At 45.7% G+C, this 20,552-nt stretch overlaps 1 protein-coding gene across 2 annotated transcripts in view; it reads right to left on the bottom strand.

Moving 5' to 3' along the window:
- Positions 1-454: 454 nt before the first annotated feature.
- The window catches only part of OIT3 (oncoprotein induced transcript 3), a 32,025-nt gene continuing 11,927 nt past the window's right edge, over positions 455-20,552 (bottom strand). For both annotated transcript variants that reach the window (XM_054831619.1, XM_054831618.1), the window contains 7 exons: positions 20,022-20,132; positions 16,177-16,299; positions 12,663-12,785; positions 8,289-8,449; positions 7,242-7,657; positions 2,907-3,006; positions 455-1,418 (listed from right to left, as the gene is read on the bottom strand). In XM_054831619.1, the coding sequence (XP_054687594.1) occupies positions 1,242-1,418; positions 2,907-3,006; positions 7,242-7,657; positions 8,289-8,449; positions 12,663-12,785; positions 16,177-16,299; positions 20,022-20,132 (1,211 nt within the window). In that variant the 3' untranslated portion in view covers positions 455-1,241. The remainder of the gene's footprint in view (positions 1,419-2,906; positions 3,007-7,241; positions 7,658-8,288; positions 8,450-12,662; positions 12,786-16,176; positions 16,300-20,021; positions 20,133-20,552) is intronic.

Raw genomic sequence — 20,552 nt, 5'->3', positions numbered from 1 at the left:
GAGCAACTGTGCTGTGCATCACTTGTTTTGTATATTGTTTTGTCATTATTATTATTATTATCTTCCTTTTCTGTCCTCTTAAACTATGTTTATCTCAACCCACAAGTTTTACTTTTTTCCAATTCTCTCCCCAATCCCGCTGCAGGGGGAGCGAGCGAACGGCTGTGTGGGTGGTTGAGCTGCCCGCCAGGTTAAACCGCAGCCACCAGTAATCGTGTCCCTCGCCTGCTCTCACCCACCAGGAGACTGCGAACGCACACTCAAACAACGCTGCCATGCCTCCTGTCACCAGGCTCACTGGGGACAGCAACCCCGTCCCCGAGAACCACCCACATTACAAATCATCGCTATAAATACTTACTGTGCGTTCCTCTAATCCCTTTGTCAGAGCCACAGCCTACCTCCAGGGTAATGCATTCCAACTTTCAAACAAAGACTTGGTAGCGGCACGCTTTGGGGGGGATGTTTATAGATGTTTAATGGCGGTTTTCTTACAGTCAAGGTGCTATAGCACTTAGGAAAGGCTCCACATTTTTGATGGGGGGAGAAGAGGGAGAAAGTTAATGATACACTAAATATAAGAGGAAACACTGTTAAACTGCATGCAATTATCAAAAGACACTAAAAAATCAAGTTTTATTAAATATTTTACTATTTAAAATTAACATCTAAATGTGCCTGTGATAGATCTGAGCTTTAGCTGCCTGTAATGACAACTGTTTTATAGCTCCAAGGAACTTAAACATTATGAGAGAGATATATATATTTATACGTGGTTTTATTAATGGTCATACATAATCTCAGCACACCCGAAAGCTTCAGCATCATTCACAGAACTGCACAGCAAACACATTCAGCTACGATACTATTTGTATTGTCTGATGAAAGAAGGGCTTGAGTAACATTTGTTTAGTCAAGGACAAACAGTCCTGTGGAGCCTGCAGGCGGATGTAGGGAAAGACAAAGTTGAATAACGCTTCAGTCCCGCAAAGCATTAGGGTCCCTTCAACCGAAGGGCTGTTGGGAAGAAACACAGGTAAAAACCAAACTGTTCTGCAGTCCAGGGGGCTGCCTCACATGCCCAGCATACTTCACAAATAATCATCACGCGGTTAGGGAAATGAGTCCTGAGGTTCAAGTGGGGCTTTACCAAATACCTCTTGTTTCTCAAACAATCATGGAAGAAGACGTTGATAAGGAAGGTTGGTCTCAGGCAGAGAGGCTGTTCCAGTGCGTGGGTGTTAGTCATCAAAGTCGATTCTGATGGGGCCACCTGTCAGGATGTGGTTTGCCACATGCCCAGATTCCTCCTCCTCCGTCGCAGCTGACCTACGCACCCGTCTCCGGCAGCCCTGGGCGCAGCGAGAGCTCTCATCCAGCGCCCCGCACACAAGGATGCGGCAATGCAAGAACACCTCCTGGAGGGTGGCGAGACAGCAGGCCAAGTCAATGAGCAGCTCTGGGAATCAGACTGGCAGCGCTGCCGGCTCTCCGAGAGCACGAGCAACACAATTCCAACGGCACAGCCGTTTCTGGCCCCACATCAACAAGGTCCTTATCCACCATTGCCATCCACAGCCAAATTGGCTGCTCCACCTGTTTTCTTAGGTGCCTAGGAAAGGGCACGATTTCCAGAGTGCCCGGCTGACATCTCAGAGCATGGTGTCTGTCTGTTAGCCAAGGGCTAGAGACAGGGAATACAAATGATCTTCCAGAGGAAGGGATGAAAATGCCAGGAATAAGCTTGGAAGAGCTCGCATGGGCTGGTAGGAAGCAGGCCAAGAACACGTGAAGCCTCACAAGGAGATGGACTGGTAGAAATGTGCAAGAGAAGTTGACGTGAGCTGAGAAAATATAAAGCTAGGAGACTGAGGGGCAAAGGAGGAAAATGCAGGCTGATGAGGGGTTGATAAGACTGCTAGTTGGGAGGAGGAGAACACAAAGGGCAGGGAGACAGTTGCCTTTTCTTTCTGTTCAGTAAAGGCAGGCAGTGACAGGGTTGCTGCTCCCTGCCCTCTAAATGACAAGGAGAGTAAGCAAGATCCCTGAAAGCAGCAATTAGGGAAGCAAATATTTGTGAATGTTTGGTCAATGGTGAGGTTTGAAGCAAAATCCATTGCACAGGCCAGGAGGATGCAGGTTGGAGGCAGCAGTGGCAATCAGATGGCCAAGCAAAATTTCTGAATTTTGAAAGATCTCATCTGTTTTAACCCTAGTGAGGCTCTCCAGGAGCTGGAGAGGGAGCTTTATGCCTTTTGGAGCAAGCAGCATTGGCTGAGCATAACAACTGTGACTGAAAGGTCTGATTTCTTCTAGCACAGAAAAGGAAAGCTATTTGCATGAGGAAAATGGCATTATCCTTCAACAGTCCTCCCACTAGAAAGCTTCTGCCCCAGAGTGCCACCAGCCTGGACGGCCTGGTTTCACATTGAATTAAACAGTATGGTGGCCTTGTATCTGGAAACCTGGCATCTGTACTCACAAGAGCTACAGAAGATATAAGGTTGAAGAGATTCAAAACTACAGACTGCCTTGTTTTAAAGATCGGACACTGTGTAACGTGCCTAACTCCCCAGGTTTGTTTGATGACTGGGAACACTTTTCTCACCCAGCATACAAGGGTCCACCAAGACTACCCTGGAAGCAACAGTGATTTTAACCTGCTATGGCATTGATATTCCACAACTGTCCTTTGTATTTTATTTAATTTTAGTTGTTTTCATCACTCTCTCCTAAAGTACCTGTGTCAGGCTCCTGAAAGGCACAGCTGCTGGAACAGGCACGGCAGCATCTGCCTTGGGCCAGCCATTCCTCCCCTTTGCGCTCTAATACAGCCAACTCCGTGCTGAGATTCTTCAGTCAGATCAGGGCTGATGCAATATCTAAGAGGAGGGTTTTGAGCTTACCTTGTTGTCTTTGCCCACAAACTTGAAGACGGGAACCTGGAAATGCTTGGCAAGGTGGTCCTTTGACGTGTACTGTTTCACTGAATCATCAGAAACGCAGCTGAGGAAAGCAGAGGGATAGGCTTTAATGAGTTTCTCAGAAATGGAAAAAGAAAGAGAAAAAACATCCCAGCCTATTTAACCAGAGAAAGAAAAGGAGGGCTTGGCTGCCTCAAGCTAAGCTACCATCCATGTTACTTCCTCTTTGGCCAGAGGAGAAAATTCGAGAATGATGGGGAAAAACATCAGCGATGATAATAGCATCTCCAGACAACGAACAGCTCAGCAGCAGAGAGCTGGCAGGACATGGTCCAGTCCCCTCGGCGGAGGGACTGCCAGAGTGCTGCAGGCAAATTTGTCCTCATTTCACCTCCCTGTGCAACAGTCGGTAGTGAGCAACAGAACTGTTATACAGTATATAATGTGTTATGTACTTTCTGTATACACATATATATGCACATAAATTACACTTAAAATGAATAAGCTGTTACCCACGTTACTAAAATATCACAGTTTTTTTTTTTTTAAATCAAGATCTACTTTGCTTTACATCATTTACATTTACATTTTTCTTCCTGATGGACTTGATCGGACAACTCAAATTCACTACAGCTAAAATTCGTAATTTCTATTTCTCCATCACTAGCACTATACAGTCATGCAAGAGGTCACAGAACTGCAAGAGAATAAACTACTTTTATAAAAAGTTACATTGCAGGTGCAGTCTATTTATAAACTATTACAGCCAATTTAGAGTTTGACAGAGAAACAGCAAGACAAAAAGTTACGGTGACTTGATAATTACTGCTGCCTATTGCAAAGCCGTAGGCATTTTGAGAGGCCCAGATGCTGCTGTTATATTGCATTACAATGCAGCTTTGTCCTTTCCAGCAAGTTAATTCCACAAACATGGACTTTGCAAGATATTAAAAAAAAAAATAGTGGTGGAAGAGACAAGAAGTAACGGTGTGACAGCTGAAAGCCCTGCTCTTGCACAGCAACCTTGAGCTTCCGTCTTTATCCCAGAAATATGTAAGGCATTGTCAGAAATGCTGACGTTTGACATGTTCAATTATCAAACAGCAGCAAACCCCACATCTATATGTGGCTCTGCTTTCACTAGAATGTGTGTTTGGAAATCTCTACGTTGTTCGGCTGACTTGGCTCTGTGGGCGGCAGCCTACTGCAATCCCTCCCAAAATCACTACATACAGCAGAGCAGTCTATGTTCATGGGAGCGCTAAGCGTTGGTCTGATCCTAGCATTATTTTCACCACCATGTATTTTTCTGTAGCTTTTCTGAACCAGTGGAGGTCACGGTCTGAAGGGATATCCCTGTCTGCAGCATTTGTCTAGTTAACTTGCCTGGGAGGCAAACATAAAAAGCCATCCAAGGGGAGCTAATAAATTAACATTGTGCATCTAGAAAAATTGACATAGATTCCTCCCCCTTGAGGCCAAACACTAGATGTTACTAAGTTGTTTAGGATGAAATTGCTTTTAAAAGTAGGCATCCAGTAGGAAACCTACTGGTTTGGGGCTAGGGAGAAGGAAAATGGAATAACAAGGAAGAACCAGGGATACATGGAGTCCCTACCATTCCCCTAAATATGTCTTATAGAGGGTTCTGACAAACACATTGCAGCATGACAAAAAGAGCTCAGAAATCTCCTGAGTCAGTGTCAAGCCCTTCTGCATTGTGCATGGGGCCATACCATGTCCCACCCTCCTAGGAAACCCCCAGACCCTGCTTCCCACCTCGGAGAGGTTAGGAGGGGCAGGAAGCACAGGTATGGAAGGAAAATGGGTGACCCTGGTCAGGATATGGGGAAAATAGACCCTTTCCTGTGCATAATGTGCTTAGGTTAGGGGAGCAGAGAGCAGCTATGCTGTGGGAGCTGTGCTCTGACCCTCTCAATTGGGGCTTGCAAGGTAGAAAGGAAGGCTTGGACAATAAAGTAACCACCTCAGCCTACGAACAAGGGGCAGCCCGAGGTGTAACAAGATGAGCCTTGCATTGGAACTACCTTAACCACGTCATGCTCAGATAAATCACAGCTCCTGACCACATCGGATTACAAGGGATTGCCCTCAGAGACACGACCTTGCTCCGAATGCCCCAGAGAGCTGCAATGTTTATCACCTGTGCAATCGGTCAATGCCTTTTATTTATTTTTCTTTTGAGAAAGAGGAAGAACAAGATCAGAAGCGGGAGAGTTGCTTTGGGGCTGGCTAGGCTAGCAGCAGTACAGGGTATTACAGAGACAGAGGGGAGGGATCTGGGAAAATCCTGATTTCCCATCAGCATAGGGAGACGGTTGAGGAGTCCCACAGAAGGTGGCTCCCACCTCTTGCCAACTGGAGATGGCAGGGAATTAACAGGGAAGAAAGCAGGAGAGGGAATTTTCCCATCCCTCAGTCTAAGGTATATCCCCTCAAATTTAAACAGTGTTTCCCTCTGGAAGTTGGAGTTAACTCCTGCAGGTCTGATGCTGCATAATCAAACTGATTTAAAAATCCCATCTTTATTGCCTTGCGCTTTTGGGTTGATGGAAGGAAAGCGGGTTATTACAGAACTGTTTGGAGCAGGGACAAATCAGCAGTGTATTCAGCTAATTTTACTTTTTAATTGCTGTGAGCGCACAGAGAGACAAAGAACTCCAGTTAGCTCAATAGCACATCATTAGCCTTTGGTCCGAGCGGTTCGATTTCAAGAGAGCACAGCGCACGGGGGCTGGCATGTCTAGGGACACTGGGGCCTGCAGTGACAGCTGGAGAGCGGAGCAGGCTGGATGAGGCTCTGACCAGCCAGCTCCAGCCCACTTTTCCCTTCGGTGAAGTTTTAATGCCCTCTGCAGGATAACGGTACCAAAGGGGCTGCTGGTGCCATAAATCCTCCAACTAGTGCTGTGGTGAATTCAAGAGATGACATTTTCTGCCTTCTCTCTTCTCTATTCTGCTCAGGTTTTGGCCACCGTTTTGAATTCCATCATTTTCACTCATGGTGAGAAATGAATGAAAGTTTGGAGCCTTGACTCTGTGAAGGGTCCACAGGAACAGCCAAGCCAGGGAGTCAATAAATCAATCCTTCCATTACAAATCCACTCATAAACCCCAGAAATGTCAGGCACAGAAGGATGCCTGCAGCCTAGGATGGAAGGAGAGCAAGCCAATGTTGAAACCTTTGTCAGAAGGAAATGAAAACAGTATTTTTGTGTACTGTACTCTGCAGGACCCTTTTGCTCTAAGACAATCACACAGGACTTGTCATCACCAGCTGTAACGGTGGATGATTTAGCCTGGCAGCTGAGGAAATAATTGTTGTCCTCATTAGATGGTTTGGCAGACAGAAGACAGGACTTATATGAGCACAGTCCCTTGACTGTCGGGCTATGACACTTGGGTATGTCTTAGATATTACTTTGGCTGGATGCTCCTCCCTAGAGAACAGCAGACTGATTCCCAACTGCAACATTTCCACAGCATTGTCTGGTTAAGCTGCCAGGCACTGCTGGATGCAAACACTCCACAGCAACGTTGTACCCCCACACTGGCACGTTAGCACCCAAACAACTGTCTGAAAACAGGGGTCACCTTAGGAGCCACAGCAGAGCCAACACCAATGCTCCCCAAGCCTCTGACGCAAAACCCATTACAGTGAACCCGCAGATCCACCGTGAGTTTTTTAACTAGCATATCCTGGAAAGATCACTAACCTCAAACACCTCAGAAAATTACAGCCAGATTGAGGGACCCTAAGCTTACTGCACTGACAGGCATCGGAGAGGGAGCAAAGCAGGGGGAGCTCCTGGAGCTCCAACCAGGACCAGCCATGGAGTCTGGCTCATGCTATAATAAGGCCATTACGGGAAAATGAAGAAACTTGCTCCAGTTGCTGTGGTGGCTGCGCGGCAGTGGCACACAGCCAACATGGGGTTCTGCTGATTGGTTTGGCACTCTGCAGGTTGGCAGAGAGAGGACAGCAGGAAAGATATCTTTTCTACAGGAGCCAACTCAATTATCCACAAGGCTAGTTACAGGGAAATATGTCCTGTAAAGGCTGCACTTGGAGTAACCTCTTGCACTGCCTCCCACTGTTTCTCTCAATCACTTTTGATGGGACAGGTGGTTTTGGCTCGGTGGCTGAAAAGCCTGGTTGCTGGTGATTGCTAGGAACACAGCAGACAGGCTGCTGTGGAGAAGCGATAGCGTTCCCTGCGTCACACAGAGAATGCAACTTAGCCCCACTGCCAATTCCTGTCTAATAGCCAGCAAGAGAGTGAACAGTGAACTCACCCATCTTGAATCAAGTAGTACTTCAGGATCTCATCGATTTTTGAGGTGGGAGTGGCAAAACAGCTCTCTACCAGTGTCTCCAGTCCATTGACATGTACCAAGGGTTCAATCCCAAAGTACAGAGAGTCCCGAAGCTTGAGGGTGGGAAGAGCACCCCTGTAGGGTTCATCAAAGTCTTTGTCTTTGAAGATCTCAAGAGTGAAGGGAAAGATGCCCTGGTTGCGGCTCATGATTTCCAAGGGAGAGTTCTTGAGGTTGGGCACATAACCTTCGGAGATGGTGTACCGGCGTGGGAACTCACAGGTCACCGGGATCAGCAGCTTGCTGGTGCGGACAATGATGTCCCCATTGCTTCCTGGAGTCTGTTTTGGCAAGCCGGTCACCAGATTGGTGGCAATGATTTTATCATTTATTACCTGCAGCAAAGAAAGGGGTTTAAGGCAAAGGGGAGATCATTGAGAAAGACCTCTTTGAGTCCAGACTAGCAGCTGAGTTAACCTTGTTCAGGAAACTCAGACGTAAACTAGCCACTGAAAGCACAGCTTGTGAATTTATGTGCCGCAATGGGAACGACGTTCATCCTTACCAACGACCTAAGGGCCTCTATCAGTTTGCTGTCAGCTTCGATGCACTGTACGCCTGCGTGAAGCAGAGGAATTTGCTTCCAATTGCTACCCATCTGCTAAGATGAGCTCTCTAGTACCTGGCCAGTTTCCAGTATAACCTTTGAAACATTGTCAGGGGACCAGATTCTGTCTTAACAGGAGGGTGCAGAGTGACACCACTTGCGCTTCCTGCACTGGAACGATGGTGAAGCTGCTGCTGGGTGAGCAGAAAGCAGTACCCTTGCTGACAGGCGCACGCCACTGGAGCGGAGATAGAACAAGCTCTCCTACCGCCTCAGGTCTAGTATGAGGCCAGTTGCACAGCAACACAGGCAACTGCTCTGATGGTACAGCTAAATCAACTTTATTCCCCAAGTAAGCCGTAGCCAAGGCCCCAAATCTGAGAGATCCCAAGAGACAGGACAGGAACAGGTATACATACGTCTACAACAGTGCCGCAGGACTTCAAGGAGAAATGGATGTTGACGTGAGTGCCATTGGATACTCCTTTGCAGGAAGTGTTGATGAGGGAAAGGTCCAAGCCTCCAACCAGGTCCTTTGGGATGCTCACCTCAATAGAGCTGGACTTGCACAGCACTGGAACTACAAGAAAAGTCCCCAGAATAACAGTCTGCCCTACAAAACTATCAGGGAGTATCAATATCAGGGAGCTGGGGAAGGACTATACTAATTACTACTAGGAGAAAGAAAGGGCAGTCATATGCTACATTTGAGATACTATTGAACCACAGTAATCTACCTACCTATTTTACATTCCCATCTACACAACACAAAACTGCCCCAAATTCTCCTGGCACAGCGACATCACAAAAGACGACAATGACTGCTATCCTTGCAGCAGAAACTTAGCTATGCAGTATTTCCAGCTATACTTAACACTCAGCACAGGTTCGACTGATATCTCTTGCACTGCTATATCCTGGGAAGAGCCTTTCCCAGATATGGATATCAAATTCACAACACCCCAGGCAAAGCCATTTTTTAAGACCCTTTATCAGGTTTTACATCAAACCCAGAACATGTCAAAACAAAGCAGAGTAATTCCGTATAGATGCTGAGCTAAAATGAAAGCACCTCAAAATGCCATAATAATATTTTTATAAGCAATAAACCCAGCTCTGACAAACAAACCCAATTAGCTCACTCATCCCACCTCTCTCCAACCTTTGAATTTTAACACAGATCTCCATGTGAACTTTTTTTTAATTAAAATTCCATTGCATAAGAAGAGGGAGAAAATCTAGAGATTGGACAAAACAAAAAAGGAAACAAGAGGGAATAATCTTCAATAAAAAAGTAATTGCTATGTATATTCCTTGGGTGTATGCATATCTATTCAGTTAGATACAGGACAAGCATACTGGTGCATATATTCTGGTCGCTTCTCAGCCAGAAAAACAAACCTCCTCCAGAATTTCCATTTATCATATTTTAAAATCACATGACACAACTTTTTGCAAATATAACAGATCGCCAAGCTTTTTCCCCAAATTAATTACAGTCCCAGTTCTTGACATTCATATGATCTGCCTTCCCTTAATTTCAATCAAGTTAATTATATAATCCAGGATTCTGGATCTTGGATAGGAGGCACACTGCTAAAGCATGCCTTTTACCCCCCCCCTTAAAAAAATTCTCATGTCCCAGCTAAGGTATTTGTAACAGCTACTGTGTACCTGCAGGGAGTATTTTTTATTAAACGTTGATCTTTTCAAGGTGATATGCTAAAATATATGCAGTGTGCCCGAAGCAATGCGCTCTCATACTGACATTGCTGGGTTAGAACAGAAAATTAGAGAAATAAGAATTACCTTAACTTTTCCTCCGTCGGCAGTAGAAGGCAAGCGGGAATAACCGAGCATGTCAAATGGCAGAGCTCGTGAGGAGACGAAGGGACTTTGAGAACACAGTGCAATGCAGAGATGAATATCTTTTGGAGAACTGATTGGTTCAATTTGGATTTAAAGCGTCACTGTTCTAGTGACTCCTTGATGCATAAGAAAACGTAATGCTTTTATAAAGGTGTAATTCAGGGCAAGAGAGTTTGGATCCCAAGTGCAATTCTCCAAAGCTCAGGGCCAGTTTGGTTCTGGCCATCTCTGTTTCTAAATGTCTTTGACTGGCACAAAGGGGAGGAGAGGAGACAGGTATTTAACCTCTGCTCTGGCATTGCATTGTCTGTGTGCACTCCACCACCTGGGCATAGAAACGAGTGAACGAAACCTGCGAGCAGATCCACTTTTGATTCAAGTCAAGTGTTGGGAAAACACTCTGGGAAACTCCTTACTCTAACCATCTCAGAGTAACTGGTAATGTAATTCAAACCACCCTAGACATTTGTACACAGAAGAGTAATCAATACTGAGAACAGTGTTGCAGTTCTCCCAATTTCACAGTGGTGCTGCAAGCAGAGAGACTGCATGCATCAGTGGCATTCAGCTCTGAGCAGGCCTGATTCCCTCAAGACAGACTGCCAGCAACAGCATTGTCGGGGGAGCTGAAAAGGAGCTGGCAAGGTAGCCGTGACTATATGCAGATGTGTTATTCCAGGGCAAGTGATGAGGTCCCAGCTGCCAGGACTGAGATGCCCAGCAGAAATGAGTTATCCTGGGTGCCAAGGATCCTCTTTTATTCACAATTTCTTGCATCTGTTCAGAGAGTTGCACTCTCCTGACTTGCTGTTGGCACCCTTGCCACGGGCTCACCCCAGCCTGTGAGGCTCCCAAGAGCCTCACCCAGTCTTTGTCACTCAAACATTTCAGTTTTTCACCTTCATACACTGCAGAGCATCTGTAAGTGCTGGGGAAGCGTCCTCATTACCGCTTTAAACTCTGCTTTGCACCAATGTCTGCAAGTGCCCTGGCCCTGGCAGGAAGCTTCTGTGGCAAGTCCAACACTCATTTTGCTGTCTGCTATTGTTGGCACCACGTCCCTCATCCAGCCTGTGTCTCCTCCCTTGGCCTTTCGAAGTACAGCTGCTTGGAGCAGGGGTTATCATTTTGCACAGACTGCTCAAAAGAACAGGCTCTCTGGTGCTGGGCTGCCCTGAACCGTTGCTACAAACAAAAATAAACTACACCATCGTACCCTGCTTAGCTGCACACAACGCTTGGGCACGGGAGAGGGGAGAAAAGCATTTCACCATCGCACTTCAGAAAGAGGTGTGGTACTAGGATGGTCAGTAAAATTCCAAGTATTTTGTTGGCTGGTATCTTTGTGGGAAAATTGTAGCCAAGGCTGTGATTTCTGGGGAAGATTATTAATGTTTGTTCTGAATGTAGAGACAGCGCAGGGGAGGGTTGATAGGCTGCAGATCCAATTGCTTCAGGCAACTGTGCCTGCCCTGCACTGTTAATTGTACCACTATAAACCTGATTAGACGCCATCAAAAATTGTGTGGTACAGTTCTAGATATATTCTGTCATATCTGCTCAAAATTGCAGACCACTGCGTGGGTACATAAATTCATGAAATGCAAAAGAACAAGTAATCTCGCTTTATGAGATGCTGTATCCTGAGCCCCAGCTTGGCACCCAGCAGTGCTGCTGCTCTCATTAACAGCCTCAGAAGAAGGAGAAACACTGGCTGGGAAATGCATGGGCTTCTAACCCTGCTGGGGTTGCCTCAGGGAGCCAGGATTGAAGAACATTGCTCTTTTGTGGCCTGTATCCATCAATCAGACCTTCAATCAGTAAGGATAATCATGGTTCTTGGAAATCCCCATCTCCTCCTCCCCACCTGGCTCTGCTGGAGAAATAAGCACTACTGAATCCCAAGTGTGCAGTGCTCACCCCTAAAAACAGTGCCCTGCATTTCTAAAAAGCTTAAAAAGCAGAAATTTCATCAACTAGAACCATTCCAACTTCCTCTCTGAGGCATACCTGCCCTGTTGGCCACCATGCAGTCTGGATCTGTTCCTCTAACTGATGTCTGGGCACTTCGTAACACATCAGCCTCCAGGAGGTTCTGAGCAGACCAGGTAACACCAGCTCATTGGTATTATCTAATAGGAACTTCTCCCCGGTCCTCTGCTCCCTGCACTCAGGGCTATGGAGCTAAATTGGCCTCTGGGAGCCTGGATGTATTTGCAAAGGAAATCTCGTTCAGTTCTTGCAACCCAAACCAGGGAACATGTTTTTTCCCTGTGAACGCTATAGGTGCGAGTCGGCCAGAAGGACTCCCTGCATACAGGAATGGAGTGAAGGTCTTCCTTGCCCTTGCTTCTATGCAGCAGAAGCAACAGTCAATTTTCAGATGCTATCTTGGGCACTTTTCCAAGGGACAGCAGAAACACCTAGGATCAGAACTAGCACCCTGCTTCAAGACATGGGAATGCTTACTGGAATGGCTACTGAGATTCTTGGGCAAAAAAGGGCCTCTCTCTTTAACCCCATTCTTGGAAGGGACTGAACCACTTTAGCTGGAATTTTAAAAAGCCCAGTTTGAAGCACGGAAAATTTCAGTTCTAATAGAATAAATTTATCAAAGGCATACACAGCTGAAGCAGAGCAATATAATGGGAAATGTTAAGCAATCTTAATTGTAAGTGAATGCTGCCAAAACCGCCTGTGATGCAAGATGCACCCGGCTGGGTCCTGTGTCTCTTCTCCTGCCTGGTAAAAAGAAGCAATGTCTCCAGGCTCTCAGTTTTGGCTGTCATTAATGACAAAGCTCCATTATCCAAACTGGAAAGGACAGACTAAGAGAATGCAACAAGAACAAGAAGAAAAGTTCCTTCAGATGTACTTTTGACTTCCAGGGGATGGAGGCTGTCAGGGAGATTTTTTTGACCTACCTTGGCACGTGTGGTTGTCTTCTGAGAGAACAAGTCCTCTCGGACATTCACATTGATATGTGTCTTCCACTTCAATACAGGTATGGCTGCAGCCTCCATTGTTATTGTGACAGCCTTCAATTTCTGCAAAGAAAGGAAAATTAGCACACCCTGCTCCTCAGGCAGCTGTGTGGCAGCTACGCAGGCCCCAACATGTACTCCTGGCTGACTAACAGTATGATCAACACAGAGCTCGAAGGCAACAGCACAGTGACAGCTTGCTTCCAAGAAAATGCAGTAGACACCTATTTTTAATTGTACATATTCCTGTGTGTCGTATCACCACAAAGTCAACAAGGAATTCCGTAAAAAAGCTTACCTAATTAAATCGCACACTATAACTGACACATGTAAGGAGGCTGAACAGCCAATCTTCAACCTTGGCCCTTTCTAACTTCTGAGACGTCCTCTTAAAATATATTTTCATGTTGTTTCTTACTTCAAAAAGGTTGGGAAAATGGAAAATCCTCTTAAAACTCCTACCATGTGGAGCCATACTCCCTCCCTTTGTCATCACTGGAATTAAAGCCCTGAGATTTGCAGGGGAGCTGTTTTGGGGAGGACAGACTTGCAGGTAGCACTCTGCCTGTGGGTTTCCCAGCTGTGATAGCGGTGGGCATACCAGGTTCCTGCATCCCCTTCATAGGCCAAGGATGAAATTCTGCTCATAGGAGCTTGTTTAGCAGGAATTTTGCTAGTTTGTGAGTTTTAGGCTTAGAGGTTGGCTACCCTGAGGTGCATTATCGTCACAGGGACAGAACGACACAAGTTCATGGTGTAAGGTTGATTCCTCTCCTAATTTTCCTCCATTCTAAAGCGCAGAGGAGAGAGGGGGATTTGTCATGTCTTTTCTTACATCTTTTCTGTTCAGGTGAGGCAATTCTCTGAGGATCTACATTTTTGTGTAAAAGATATTCCTAGCCACTACAGCTGCAGAAAGGAGCCTGAAAGGTCATCCAAATACATTTTGCAGATTTGAAAATCTAAGGTAAGGCCATTTCCAGTTGTTGTTGGCTGACTATTATAAAGAAAATAACAGAGTATCGTGACTTTTTAAAAAAATAACCTTTACTGCTTGATTTTTTTAACCCTTTGGGATGAATACTGCTAGATGTTCTCAGTAAAACAACAGTACATATAATATAAACAAATCATAAATACAAAGTATTTCTCCCTAAGCCTGCCATCAGAAATGACTCTGTGGTTTTCACTGAGATGTGAAGAAAAGAATGGAAATCCCAACTCAGTCCTACACATTGCATGGAAAACAACAGCCTGAACACTCCACATGAGTCTAAGTAATGGGTAAAGCATTCTAAGGGAAATTTTGAGATACTCTTAACCCTACTCAGCCTCACCAGCTCATGTAATCAAGCTAAATCTCTTGCATTTGTTCTTTTTAGCAACGCACAGTCTAATGGCTCACAAAGCTGAGGGCACATCTTTAGAAATAAAACTCACTAACAAGATCGTAAAAATCCCCTTCAGCAGTGTTAAACTCATGAAAAGCATCAGCCTTCTTACAGATGTATTGTCCCAAATCTGGGTTCTTCACCTGGGTATGCAAAGAGCCAATCAATACACCGAGTTGAGATATTTGGTTTTATTTCTAGTCTGCAGAGTAGGGTGCTGAGCATCTAACGCCAACCGGCACACCCAATGCATCCAGCATTCCTTTTTTATACTAACAAAATGCAGCTGGTTGGTATTTTTAAACTTCCTTATCCCCCTTTCACCTGCCCTCATCATACATATACATTTTACTTTATGTTTCAAACATTTGGGGAGGTCTCCGAATTAGCATGCCCATTATTCAAAGGGGTATAAATTTTAGTATTAAAATCAATACAGGTTAGCTGAGGATACACTATTTCTTCATACTATTCCAAGGCTAGATATATTTTATATACAGTTAATAGGAAAAGAATACTTTGAAGGGTCCTATCGTTCTAAATCCTTAGTCCGATGAGAGATCCTATCCTGGTTACTATAGTTTCAGAAAATACTGTCAAGGATACTTGAGGTGGCATATACTTTGTACAATCTTAAGCCTTATGTTTCCTATATCAGACAGGGAAATTAAATGATATATCAAAGACCCTAAAATCCTGCTTCAGGAACAGCAGAAACAAATGAGTTTCCAAGCACAGGCTATTCCAGCCCTGTCAGAAGAGTACAGTGCTCAGGAATAAAAACTGCCACGTAGCAGGTTTACGTGACACCTCACCAACTCAGTGCTGGATGTAGAAGGGACAAAGCCCACAGGCTACTTTTGGCCCCACACAACAAGTACTTATGGAGCACTCTGCACAGCAGCTTTCCCCACGGAAATGTCACTGTCTGGATGAGTGATATTTTATTAACAGAGCTCAGAGAGGAGATTTTCGTAGAAGTGAGATGAAACGTGCTTTGGTATCAGAGGAGGAAAACAGGGACAAAAACTGCAGCTTGGAGCCATCTGTCAGAGAACCATAAAGGGTGGAGCCCAGCCCAAAAATACAACGGCAATCCCTCTCTCTCCCTGCACCATGGATGTCTGCCATGCAGCAGCTAACATAAGGTTGCACGCAGGCTGCATTACAGATTGCCAGAGGTGTAATCAGTTCTGACAATCAGGTAGCTCAAAAGTGAGGCACATCTGTAGCTATTATTCTTGTCTGAGGCCCCACAGTACCTGTGAACATACAACACAGCAGCTTTACCTGTGAGGGGGCACCGTGCTTTTCACAGCTGACCACAGAAAACATCAGGCACAAGTCAATTTTTGCCAGGTTTTCATATTTCTGCTCAAAGATGCTTGTACATTGATAGAGACAACAGATTAAAACTACAATTTGGTCTTTAAGCGTCTGCTAGGCTACCAGTCTAAATTCATCAAGGGTTTTCAATCTGGCTGTACCACCACTGGGAAGTAACTGCAGCAGCTGCACACAGCAGAACCCATAACTAAACACTTACAAAAAGCAAACAGTCAAAATGCATCCCTAATCTCAAATCTAGCTTCTGCTTGCAGACTGGCTTCCTCTCTCCTCTGTCTCTGTCCTGGGAGGATAAGAGATCCTCATGCTCTAGTCTAATGTCATGACATTACCCCTAATGCTAGCTGTCAAAAACCAGCAATGCTAAATCTGCCCCTGCAAAGCTATCATACAAATCTCCAGAGCCAAATCCCAGCATCTCCAGCAATAACTAGTTCTGTCTGGACGACCAATCTTTCAGATCCACTGCTGCCTCTTCCCCCATGGAGATAAATACAAGCAAATCCTAACAGAAATGAACAAGGCAGGGAAAACAACAAGGAGATTCCTCTCTGCTTGATTAGAAGGATATTTCAGTAACACCACCACTAGAAAGCACAGAAGTGATATGAATGACATTTAATCCCAGCTGCAAGGAGCCAGGAGAGAACTAGTGCTGCAAGGGAACGGGATTGATTTATGTAATTTCCAGCAGACAGTGATAGCTGAAACCTCACCTTCACAAGTTTTCCCATCAGTTCCCAGCGTCCGCCCGATCCCACACTCACAGCGGTAAGAGTTCTTCAGGTTAACACAAAATTCGCTGCAGCCTCCGTTGTTCTGTTCGCATTCATTTTCATCTGCAAAAAATACACTGTTAGAACATGCCCCTGGTGAACACACAGCTGGCAAAACCAGGATGCTACATGGACTGCCTTTCCTGGCCTCATGACCTGGATCAGGGCAACAAAGATGAGTAATCCCACTAACTGCTAAAGACCGCTACCTACGGACAGTGGGAGAGTGTTTTGCCATGCTGTGTCTCTCTCAGGAGCAAAGCAAACCTGGGGGGAAAGACAGCATGGCACACAGCTGCCATTTCAGAGTGAAGATGGACATGGTCCCACTAGGAAACTTCCAAACTGGTTCTACGTGTTGAGGGAGTTCATATTTTCATTTATCTTCTCATTCTAAACTATTCCCCGCTCCACTCACAAAGACATTAAAATGAAGTTAACATGACTTCGCTGCATGGTAAAGCTAGGTGAATACCAGAATCAGTCAAAAAGAAACCCTATGTATTTTTGTACCACACCTACTACTGCTACATGTGGCCAACTATCCTACAGCAATTTCACATGATTCAACCCTTATTTCAAAAGAAAGACACAAGAATGACAAAGAGCTGTAAACATATAAACAAAGCTGAAATCAAACCAAAACATTTTAATGAACCCCACAAAGCTTCCCCAAGAAAAGTCACCCCATGAGAAATTTTATCATTTTGGTTTCTTGCCCCAGCACTGGCTGCTCCCTGTCCTGGAAAGCTCAGATGTTCTTGCAGAACAGAAATGTCAGCTCACCGTGGTGAGCCCTAACCTGGGCACTGGTGCCACACAGGCCACCCCAACTATTAGCTGCTCAGATGTACCAAACATGAGTTGAAGAGCTCAGTTCTGAGCTACTCCCGCTGAGGACTCAGCTCCTCCCTGCCCCATGATGGCCCTCCCTGCTCTGGTCCTCTGCAGCCCTCTGCAGAGCTGTGGCTCCTTCCTTTCCAGCTCGGACCAAAGAGAAGTGCCTGAGTTGGCATTCCACACTTTCTGGAGCAGACTCTGGATAAAGGTTGCAGATAAACCTTGTAACAGGCCTGGACCGAGCTCTGAAAACTCCTCCTAATTCTATTTAAAAGGCTAAAGTTACTCTCTGTCTGTCTGCCTTTTTTTTTTTTCCCCTCGAAAGGTACTTTGTTCTGAGATTCTCATTCTTCAACCTGATTTAATCTCTGTGTGCAAAAAATGAATCAAATAGAGAGGAAGGGACAGTCATTGTTATTGCTGAGCCACAAAACTAATGATTTCTCTTAGGCAGGCCAGAATGCTACGGTTATCAATCAAGGTTCACATGGGGTTTCAGCAAAACAGCTTAGAAGTTACCATTTACTAGACGTCAGAAGCTTAAAACCAAGAAAAAAGAAAAATACCATTTTAAGAGACAGTTCAGAGATGAGCTCTCTTAGGTAGAAGTGGTCCTACACATTCACAGTACCTGCAGCTTGCAGCTGGTGGAGTTGTCTCCTTCACAAACGACATGAATTGAATATTTTTAGCCAAAGAAGTGGCTGGTACCCTGCTTTGGGAGGTAGGAAGCATGTCCAAGGAAACACACACAGACACTTCCCTTTTCACAAATGTGACAGGCCGCACACTTTCCCTTCTACCAATAAAACTAAACCTGCTTAAAAATAGAGGGTGCAGAAGGAAAGGGCTACTGGCAAAGGTGCGGAGATGCTGTTAGAAGGTCCTAGAGCTTGGCTTGGTCAAAGGCTGCACCCAGCAATTCACCTTGCTGGTCCTCCAAGTTCTACACCACACAGCAGATCTGTCCCTGTCCTTCTGCACCAGTGACAGCCAATATTTCTGGGACACAGGCTGGTTTTCTTAAGACCAGGTTAGGAGAGCGCTGAGCTGATTTTAATCATGGCTTAGTCCAACACGGATGCAGGTATTCAAGGGGTCAAAGGCAATGACAGAGTTGGGGGATCCATGACAGAAAGACAAAGACCTAATCTAACCCCTAAGTTTGCAAATGAAAATATAACTTTCAATATAACAGCAGTCCTACTCTGGGACTCACAGCATATAATGTGCTGCAAAGAAGTCAGCCTAGCACAAGGAGGTTCACGGACCGAGCTGCCTAGCATTACTGCAGCATTTTCAGCCTCTCCCTTAGGGTGAGCTGAAAAGGAAGAATATTCTCCATATAGGAAAGGCTCATACAGGTTTATTTGGTTTCTCTGGAAGGCCAGCACGGTTACTTTCAGGTATGTGATTGCGCGATTACTCAGCACAACAGAAAGTCATTAGAAAGATGAGTGAGCCGTACAAGAGAGGCTGCAGGTAGGTAAAGCAGTGCGATTATTACAGCAGAGGTGTTATGCCATCTGTGTATCATGAAGAGAAACAGCAGTGAGCAATTCCTGCCTGGCCTGGCTGTGGTGGGATGAAGGCAGCTCCAGCACATGCTGGACTCCTGCATGCCTCCCTGCTGCAGGAAATCCTTTCCTGCGAGCCTGCCACACATTTGTCAAGTGCTGGTACTTGTCAAGGGCACTTCTGTGCCTGGAAGTCTTGCAGAAAAGCAGCCAATAGATGCTTTTAATTAGCTGAGACAGCTAAGTCAGCCACTCGGCTGCAGAGATGTGGAGCAGCTTTAGCAAAACCATTCTGTAGAATCGGTGTAAGCAAGTGTAAATCTGCAGCGGGGCCAGGCTGCTCTCTCCACAGATTGTAACCACTGTGGCCCCTACTACCCTGATGCCCACAGACATGAGGAGTGTGAAGAAAGAAACCACCCACACCTGCTTTGTCAGCTATGGTCTGTATAGAAGAAACTCATCTGCCAGACAGCCTGCTGGACCAACTCTGCTCTCAACTTCTCCACCAAATCAAACCTCAAAGACAAAGATGAGATCTCACTTCCCCCGAACACTAGCACCCCGTTCTCCCTCCGTACCACCTCTTCCTATCCATCAGCGTGGCTCTGCAGCTCCGCAGCAGCCACACCTTCCCAGCCCTTTGCATTGCCCCACAGACCATCTTCTTCCTAACACCTCGCAGCCCAGGTGCTCTCCTCCCAGCACCATGCACAACCACAGCCTCAGGGGATTTCCTCACAAATCCCCGAAGCCCACGTTTCCCTCTCTGCTTTCACTTACAGCCCTGCACCTCCCTCCTGGTCATGTTAGTCTCTGCGGTGCAATCACCAAGTGCCAGTCCCCTGAATACCACCTTGTTGTGCTGCCTAGAACCACTGAGGCTGTGCTGTGACCTGCAATCCTTTGGCTCTTCTCAAACCCCAGGCCCTGGACAAAGCCCCACGAGGGCAGTAAGTATGGTGAAGCTTAGTGCGTAGCCCTACACCAGCCAGCAAAACTTTTCTTGGAGGAAAGAGGCATTCAACAGAGCTGGTGAGAGGAAGTCTCTAATGACAGACTGCACAGCCGTTCCTGAATACCAACGAGGCTGTACTGTGATCTTGCAAAAAGACTCAGCTACTGACAGTGAAGCTGCTGCCTTCAGCAGCTGGACCATGCAGAAAGCAAACCTAGCCTCTGTACACGTGTAGCTCCAGGGGCACCAGAATGTATTCAGCCATGGGATGTTGTATCTCACCCTGCAGGGAGAGATCTGGAACCATTTACAGAATCAAAGACCTGTTCCAGGCAGCAAGGGGAAAAACCTCCTCTCAAGATATTTTTCCTTTTTTATACTGCTTGGAAAGACAATTGATTGAGATGTGAGCAATGAAACAAAGCGGAAAGAAAACATCAATAACTGACACAAGTCATTTCCACCCTTACCGAGACACGTCTGTCCATCAGGTCCTAGTGTTGTCCCCAGGGAACACGTGCAGTCACTGGTGTCCAGGCAGGAGCCCTGGCAATCCACAACATCGCAGATGTCATAAAAATCTAGGGCACAACAAGAATGTTGTCAGCTCAAACCACTGAGCATGCACCAAAAATATTGTATTTGTAGCATCAGCTTCACGCCCTGTGTCTAGTCCATCAGTTACAGTCCTAGCCCACAATAGGAAAGCTGAACCACTGAAGCTGATGAGAAACAATCTAGTTTAATTATTCTAAGTCAGAGATGCAAATTTTGGCTTTGGTAGCATGCCAAGACAAACCACAAGGCCCACAGCATTAAATCCCTGTGGCCAGGTCAGCTACAGAAGATTTCCACTAGCTGAACAAAGGCTAGATAGAATTCACATAGGTGAGACCTTCTAATTGATCTCTTATAGACAGACCACCATCTGCATCACCTGACACTTTTCTGGGTGAGAAAGCCAGAAACCAGTCACCATCCCTCTCAGTTATATAGATGGT

The sequence above is a fragment of the Grus americana genome, chromosome 7 (genome assembly GCF_028858705.1).
Source record: "Grus americana isolate bGruAme1 chromosome 7, bGruAme1.mat, whole genome shotgun sequence".
NCBI classification, from domain to species: Eukaryota; Metazoa; Chordata; class Aves; order Gruiformes; family Gruidae; genus Grus; species Grus americana.
Note: the sequence above shows the minus strand (reverse complement) of the source record. Positions and strands in the feature narration are given on the sequence as shown.